The sequence below is a fragment of the Opisthorchis viverrini genome (genome assembly GCF_000715545.1).
Source record: "Opisthorchis viverrini unplaced genomic scaffold opera_v5_322, whole genome shotgun sequence".
In the NCBI taxonomy this organism is placed as follows: domain Eukaryota; kingdom Metazoa; phylum Platyhelminthes; class Trematoda; order Opisthorchiida; family Opisthorchiidae; genus Opisthorchis; species Opisthorchis viverrini.
Window position 1 is genome coordinate 486,714 of NW_008751975.1, and position 9,095 is coordinate 495,808.

At 41.8% G+C, this 9,095-nt stretch overlaps 1 protein-coding gene across 1 annotated transcript in view; it reads right to left on the reverse strand.

Annotated features, from left to right (window-relative positions):
* Positions 1-876: 876 nt before the first annotated feature.
* T265_09934 (hypothetical protein) overlaps positions 877-9,095 on the reverse strand; it is a gene marked incomplete at both ends in the record, with an annotated part of 18,511 nt that continues 10,292 nt past the window's right edge. Inside the window, 2 exons of the mRNA XM_009176158.1 lie at positions 877-1,485; positions 7,448-7,690. Of these exons, the coding sequence (XP_009174422.1) occupies positions 1,332-1,485; positions 7,448-7,690 (397 nt within the window). The remainder of the gene's footprint in view (positions 1,486-7,447; positions 7,691-9,095) is intronic.

Here is a 9,095-nt window from a genome sequence, read left to right on the forward strand (position 1 = left end):
TGCCATACATTATTACATTAATAAAGCTTGAACAACTGTTTCGTTTTATTTACTTCATTAATCTGACAATCCCTGTGCCAGTTCTGGGTTGCATTTCACTAAGGTTCATACCCAACTATTTTGCACGCTCTTCAGCTGACTGACTAATCAAGCAATCTCACGGGGGGCGAAAGCTCCAGCGAAGAAATCGGCTCATTCTCTTGGCCGACCCACGCTACTAAAAGGTTTCTCACGCAAAGTTGAGATTGAACGAACATTTTCGAATACTTTTTGGTAAAATTACTTCCCTTGGATTTGGACAGCACATGACTTTTCCATCAAAACCAGATAGCAACTTGTAAATCGTGCTCCGACTACCCACCAAAATGAATATTTTTCGGTCGCTTCGAATCACATCATAAGGTCATATGTTTCTAGCACCTGGAGGTACAACCACATGATTCGCACACTGACCGCCGATCCAATGAAGCTGGTGGGACAAGGTGTTACCCTTCTCAACAAATTCATCTTGTCCGCAGCTACCAGAACTATTTAAGTAATATAGAAAATATCAAAACTTTATTGGAATCCGGCTCCCAAAAGAAACTGCAGTGTTGTCCGACGGAATGAATTGAAAGCTTGCCGCCGACACACTTTAGCACTGGGCTACCTTAGGAACTAAAAGCAGGGCGAAACCAGTATCGGACTGTTTTTGTAACTTGTAACTGATCAAGCCCACCGTGCTGCCTTAATGCCGAACCGGGACCGATTGATTGAATGCCATATCCACAAAATCTTAAGGTAAATCGGTATAATATCGTATACGAGGAACTACTCCGACCCCTAAAACAGATCATGCAAAGTGAAGAAAAAACCTCAAGTTTCAAATCGTGAATTGTTTTCAAAAAACTAGATAACGGTCTTGACTTCCATATTAAGTGCAGTCGAATGATTTGCTAATCCCATAGAAACAATATCCGCAAATAACATCAAATAGAGTGAGAAAGGATATCACTCGGCATGAGCACAAAAATCACAAAGGGGTTTGGAAAAGCTGCGTGCAAAATGAGTGAAGTTAATGAAGTTGAAAGAAAAACTGGTGAAAATTCCTCTTAGGAACTAATTACACATGCAAAAATCCCGTGATTGCAGAAAAACTTAAAAAATTGTACTCTTTGCAAAATAATGCTAGTAAATGGAACTTAGGTAAATGAGTGGTCCAAATCAGGTTGCGAGGTCATATGGTAACAAGAAAAACGGAACATTTCGTAAAGATATGCAAAAGATAAGTAGACGAGTATTGCGGACCTCGGGAAAGAGCACGTTTTTCCGATCCAAGTGTTGTTTTTTTCTCAAACTTGCTTCGCAGCGTTTTGTGAAGCCCGGTTATCTAGATCGGTCAGATACTTGATTATACGAAGGATTTCCGATATATCGTACATAATTCCAATGTCCATACTCAGCACAACACGAATCTTCTGTAACGGATCCAGAATGAACAGAGACCTAAGAAGAACGAAAGAAGATAATGAGGATCAAAAGTTAGTGGACCATTTTCTTACACTATGTTACTCATACGGTCGATGAAAACTCTGGATAGCTCGCGAACGGTTTCACTTTCCTTTGGGTTCATTAGGTAGATTGAGTCACCAAACTTTGGTCAACCACAAATGTTACTTGTAGTAGTCTATCAAAAGGCTCTAGACACAGGTTAGTTGAAGAGTGGTGGATTGTATAAGACAAGACAGGAGCATCAGAAGAAATAACATAGGCCCACTGGTGGAAAGTAACGTTGTGTATAACCTTTGTGTATAATTATTGCCAGCGTACGCTGGCTTTTCTTCTCTGAGCTCATTGTGCAAATATTTGTCATGCACGGCTGTATTTGTCCAGATCGATATTTGTTTAAGCTGTTCGATTCTCAGGAAGTCATAACATGTGATAAGTGGGCTATTCCTTCAATGACGCCATCCTCATCAACTCTTGCTATTTTCATCAAGTTTGCTATTCTAACTTCCACCTGGTGATCACTACTCAGTATGACACTTGGCTAATGCAGTTTATGCAAGTAAGCCATTTTCATAAACCAAATTAGACTGAAGTAAAATTTGTCGGCCTCCATTCAACACTAGCATCCGCATGTCAAGAAATCGGTCTGTGCAGTGGCTTAGATAAAACTGCATATTATTAGTCCAGCTTTAGCTTCCTTTAGGCGTCTTCTAATTGGTTGTTAACCTCCATTCCAATAATCTACACTAATGTTTTTTTTTTCAGAAATAAAGACAAAGATAAACATCCCAAAAACTTTCTTATAATTCTAGTGTACTTTTGCTCAGGGGTGAGGGTGCTGTCAGTCATGTAACTCGAGTCGCTCGCTCACTGACGTTTACCACCTGGTAGACAAAATCAGGTGAAATCGGGTCGGTTGAGAGTGTTCTGAAGATATTGTAAGGCCCAGTGGGACGATAAGCTTATGGTCCAATGGATCGTCGAGAAAGCCTGGGTGAAAAACTCAGACCACAAGCAAAAAATCTGCATAGATTTTTTCCGGGTTGGCCGTTGTGTTACTTGAGATACTATTTTCGTACAAGCTTTAGCTGTTAAAAAAACCGGTGCCGAAACGAATGGTTTCCTTGCAATTTTTTCCAAAATGGTTTCATTCAGATGGAAAAATAATATTCCCCGTTTTTCAGTGCGCAGTAGACGAGTTTTGTTGGAGAAAATTGAATATTTTGTGGGCAACATGTTTGGTGTATACCGTTTGAATAATGTATTTGGCGATAAAACGCTGAGTGGCGGATTGTAGAAGTCCACAAAAGACTGTACCTTCAATCAAAATAAGGTATACTGAACTCCAACGAACGGATAAGTATCAACTGTTTTCTATAACAGCGCCTTTTCGAGTTATTTTTCTCTGTGCTCAAGTTCGCGATAACAAACTGATAGTAAAGCAGGAAACATTTGCCAACTTGCCATTACCTTTAGTTTTCCGCCATAAGAACGTACCAAGGAGTATGGTCCATCACAGTTCAATTCTATCTTCAAACTTAGTTTGACCTGCATCTATCTCACGCTCTTTACACTGACGACAAAGGCCAAGCTGACATTATCTACTCAAACCAAGCGTGCAGGCCGTCTCCGGTACACCATGCAGTGCAGACACCCGATAATTCTCAGGATCTGCAAACCCTCAGTAACTCGGTTTCTGTGCCGAATAATTGGCCTCAAAAGCCCCATTTTATAGTCCGTCTTCACCGCTTACCTTTTTCCGACATTCTTGACTTTGGTAAAACCATGGTATTTTGTCTAGCAAATATTAACATCCACTTACGATATTCATATGCATCAAACTATTCTTTTGTAGATAGCTTGTTTTGTGTAAGCCTACAGTCAGCAGGAGCAAGTCCATGTTATAGCTCCCTCACGAAAGTTGTGGCCCCAAACTAACCGCTGCCCCGCACTGAATACTTCAAACGTATACAATAATCGATCAAGTAGGACGACTGCAGTTGTGAGGCCCCGCTAAACTGCGTAAAAGAAGCATGTTTGCACCTTCGATGAAAATGTATGCCGTTTCCGCTAGTGTCAGGACGTGTTTTAACCTGCAAAACAAGTGCACTTCCTCTAAGCATGCAACAGTAAACATAGTTTCAACCAGTTCACTTTCGCGAAAGTAAGCTCATGAAAGGTGAGTTTTCTGCCAGCGCCCTAGTGCTCCTGACCACATCTTCCCATTGCGTTTTTGGCTCGTCGATGTGTCTGCTTTGTTTTCCATATTCCGAAGACCGCCTTCAGACAGCCTAGGTGCCATCTGATATCGAACCTGTTTACTCCGCATCTGAGTCACCTGAATCCTCGGTGTGATCACTCACTTAATGCGCCGCCGCCTCCCGGTGCACACATCAGCAGAACAAATAATCTTATGTCAAATCTGACGAGCTACCTTATTTTTCAGTCACCAGCGGACAGACATACAATGATGTCATCGTACCACTTTTCCGTGGATACTTACGCCATTTTCTCATTAATATAACTTCAATCATTGAAACACAGGCTAGCACGAGCGATCAACTTGCTGACAACTTCGACAAACCTGATGCCTCAGAGTTCACTTGATCCATGTTCTCAAGTATGATTCAGACCTGCAAAATAATCGGTAGCTATTTTAAACGGAAAACATTAACTGTAGCTGTTGACTCCATTCATGTGTATATGGAGGGAACACCTTAACCCAAAGTTGTTTCATAGAAGAATATCATAAAATAAAGGCTAACTATCTCAGACTCACAGCGAACGTTGTTTATTCAGTGAACGAATACTGCGCGGCTACGTTCAGCAGGGAAAACTGGACTGATCGTCCGTAGGAAAGATTTTACACCTCAATGTGCCATATTTCAAGATCTATGTTTCGTTTGTGAAACGCTGCACCAGCCAGCTTGTGCCGCTGGTTTTCGTAAACTAATACTAGCTTTACATACTTTTCCAATTTACAGAAGTCTTTTCAAGTGCACATAGTTTGATTTATTTTGCAGACGGTAGACAGACGGTAGAATGTGCAACTAAATGTGACAAAAGGTCTACTTTATAGTATACCTTTATAAGTGAAAGTCATGTCGTTTCCAAACCCAGCGACAATCCAACGTTATCCTCCCCATGCCAACGAGTTGCCGCCGTTTTGAAGAATTAATTGGTAAAATCTGCTCAAGGATTCAACTGGAATACTTTGAATGGGTCGTCAAGCCACCTCAAAAGCCATGGCAACACTGCTACGGTAATATTGAGATAGGGCGTGTTCACTCTGGTTGCCAAGGTTACCTGCCGAACACCTCTCGAGCCTTTTGATGGAAAGCTTACACCATAGAGAATAGTGCTACAAAAACAGCTTTAGTGAATAAAATACCGATGCTACAGTATAATAGGAGGTAGAATCGAAAAGCACCACGAGAAGCTTAATTACCATCTAGGAACTAGTATTAAAAAGTAAAAGAGATCACTCATTTTTAATCACACCTTGAAAATATACGCTTCTCAGTGATCTGAAAGCAGGACATTTTACCACTAAGTGCTACTAGTTTTAATGTATAATCGGCCTGGTTTCCTCTCTTACCATGCAAGTTATTGCTGCATTAACCTGTCAACAAATGTGGTGTTCCTAATGTTACTTTCGGAGATCTGCCGGTGGATTCCTGTCAACTCAACATAAATAAAGCTTCTGAAATAAGGCACTTTTATTCGGGGCACTCGATATTTAAATCCAATGTGGTGGCCAATATATAGAGTTCCATGTGGAGGCCATCCACGGCACCATCCTAAACAGGTTCAACAAACAATGTAAGGTACACTCTTGGAATCACTGTGTTTACAATACATATCGAAAGGAATACGTCTAAAGTAGGACATACAGTACCAAACACTAGCGTAATGGTCGTTTCGTTCAGTAAATGCTTGAGAATCCATTGTTATAGATTTGTTTAGCAAATTATTGCTCGGTCCCAACAATGGCTCGTGGACTGATCAAACACGGATCCTTTAATAAAATTTCGTTTCAGTAGATGCAGTGGACGGCGAACGTTTCTCGCTGTCCTCGGTGTTGGTAACACCGTTCAAACCTCCAAGACTGTGATTTACTTCACCATTCCAAGCTCCCGTGTTGAGTAGTCGGGTTTCGCCTTTGTGTGTGTTATCTCAAGCCGAGCTTTTGCACATTATATCAAGTTTGATTGGCCTTCAATTGTCCCTTACCGTACGTGGACAGATAACTAGATTGTTCAGACAAGCCTAAAATCCAACGCAGAAGCCACACTTTAACCACATTATTGAGTTCATACAGATTACGCAGAACGCCTCAAGGCTTCACAAATCGAACTGACATACCAGCATCACTTCACAGCCCTCGATCCCCTTGGCTTGCCGGCGTTTGTGTCGTACGAGGTGAAGCATTAGGTGTAAACAGCGGCAGTCAGCCAGATAAGACGAAGCACCAAGGATTCCTGACTATTTTGACGACGTCAGCGAGCACATAAGTCAATTAGTAGCCGGGAAAGTGTAGCACTCACCGAATGTCTTGCCCATTTAGACAGACAGGCCAATTAGGAGCAGCTAAAATGGCTTGACTAGGCAATTCAACTACATCCAGGACAAGTGAGTTAGAAATTGAAGTGAGAAAGTCAATCGGGTTTCTGCTCTTTGGCATCACAAAGAATTATGAAATCTTCTAGAAACCACCTATGGCCCAAGCATCAAACCAATCCAAGCTGTCCAGGATGTTGACCAGAAATGTAGGAAATACTGCCTCTAGCAGTTTTGATATATCGCGCAAGTACCCCAACAAACTGAAGAACCGTGAGCTGCTGTTGCACAATGATCCTAATGTGTACTGCTTAATAGCTTCAATAAAGGTCCCAAAAACAACGCCAGCCGCTCCATGCCCTCTTCATGAAATTTCACTGAAGCTTTCCAGTTTGTCAAACAAGAAGTACTGTGAAGATTTCTTTCAAAGTTCTCCATTCTTATCCAAAGCCTAAATTACGTGATGGGATGATAATGATGATGACGGTCGCCATCTGCTTTTAGTTCACTCACTTGCGATACTTTACCATCCATTTAAATAGATACTTCATATTGAAAATATGAAACTGGTTGAGTTTGCCTGACAAACGTCCTGGGAATTTTAGAATATTCTTGAAGAAAAAAGAGACGCACGTTTTTAACTAGACAAGAGCGTTCGAAAGTATCCTAGTCCCAAAAAAGTGTTTTTTCGTCAAAACTGGAAGCATTTTCTGACATCCTATAGTTTCATCGAAGCTTCAAGCTCCAAGTTATTACCGATCACTCTTGCGGAGTAGTCTGCACAAGAGCCCTGAATCCATCTATGGAGCGATTTTACGAAAAAAAGCCATTCGCACGTCTTGGCAGGCAAGCCTGAAGACACCTGGAAACGGCCGTATCTCCTTCAGGACAAACTTGTTTTACCTATGGTCTGTGAGAAAGACGAAGTATATGCAAGCTTTTATTCACCGTCACAAAGGGAGGTGAACGTGAGTGTGGCCCAAATGGCTTGCACAAAGGCACAAAGCGTGTCTTCCGGTTTGTACAAAGAGGCCATCAAGGAATTTCAGATGCCCATTTTCGCTTCTTTACTGGCAAGTGGTTTACTGTCAACTTCCGCTTCGTGATCTTAGATCACCAATAACTGCAATGAAATAGCTGCTAGGCTTGAAGGCATTCGGAGCAGTGTGGTTTGGTTGCTACAACGAACAACGTACAAAATTGTTGAGGAAAAGCATGTAATTCAATTTCACTACAAATGCAGTAGTGTTTTTAATAGGAAGTGAGTTCAGCTAACTGATTTTTTCAGGCCATCTTATTCATACAGTACCAAAAAAGAACGTAACACTGATTCAAACTAAATCAGAAAGTAACTTTAGTTATAATGCAGGATTGCATCAAGTGCTGTCCAAGATCTCACCTCAGAGGGACGCCTTTGTCCTCGCGGAGCACACCGTATGCGCGACATACTGAAAAACTTTTGTCCGACAACAAGGGAAACCGCACACCTCCACCTAGGCCGTTGCTTTCCAAGGGTGCTCGATACCAGGCTATTTGAGACTCGATGGAATCTGGAGTGATGGCTAAGAGTGTGCAGTTTAGTCTCTCAAACTCTGACAACGATTGGTCAAGTGCAAGAAGTTCCTCAGCCGTACATTGGACGCTAAATTAAGAATAACCAACAAAGTGTCTTGTAAATAAAAGCTGGTCAGATGAAAGACGAAAATGACATAGTTCTACCAGACAGATTGGTTGTTTCATTCACAATGGTTTAATTGAGCACTTTTCACACACCATAGCTGGCTGGCCTCAAATGACCTTAAGGTATGGTATCAAATTAAATTAGCTTTATTACTGTTATTTTCACTTGTCAAGTTTAGAGACTGTTTTTAATCAAAAGAGATGGACATATGGCTCTAATTCCGTGAATTCAACCGCCTGAGAGACACTTATGGTAGGAAGCGCATCCTTAGCAGAGTCCGCAGAAGGCACCCTCTCTCAGACTTCTGTTGGATTTCCTCCCAACAGAAAGAAGGAAAGCACCCTCCAAAAGTACAAGTTTCCAGGATCCGGTGATGGCTTTGGTAATGCAAGTCGACAGTCTGCTGTCTTCTTTGCCGTTTTAGACCTATCTAAATTAGCTGGCCGAATTTACATTTGGATCCATAATCTTGTCTTTACCGGTGTATCCGTATTGAACTTATCCCGGCAGTGCACCGGCGAACACCCGGTTAAAGCCCCTGCTTTCAAAGGCTACACTTTGAGCTTCCCGTTTCTCATAATTAAAATCAGATTGTAGATTGTGTCAGCCACTCATACAATATTTTCATCCAAGTAGTGAAAGAACATCATTGAGAGTAACGCGGCGGTCGTAAAACTTACCCCTGGCCATATATTGGGGNTGGCCACATCCTATATTGGGGAAATTATGTTCAGCAGGATAAAAAGAGGTCACTCTGGGTGCTTATTTAATGCAAAAAGCGTCCAATTCATTGGATAAATAATCAAGAACAAATGAAAATGCTTCTAAGCAACCCCAAAATGGACATATCTGAGAACTGTCAGAGTAAATTGTAAGTTAAAGTGGCCCAACGGATTAACCTAGCGTTCTTTGTGAGTGATTCCTTTCAGCTGAATCTTTCCTCTAGAATTAAGCACGCTCGTCACTGGCGTGGAATATGCGCTAGGTCTTCCTACAACAAAAAAGAATTATACTGGTTTCAGTAAAGTAGGCTAAGATAACCATGGCATCCAGTATGGTTTCATACTGCGTCACCTAATCACGCCCAGGTGACCACATGACTGGATAAAGAACATAAGTGAATACACATTCACTTCAGGTTGTATTTTGGGTTTGACTCCTTTATTCTATTGTGCTGCCTAGAAAACAAGTGAACTAAAGTCGGCAAGCTGAACCACCTCCTCGTGGTGCCGACCGGGTAGCCTGGACGTCTGTCTGGGTGAGCTAAGAGTTCAGCAACTCCAGATAGGGCCAACCACCCCGTTTGGTTTCAATGTGCTGGTTACTTTCGACAATGTATACTACGAATCATCTGGCGCCTCCGCAC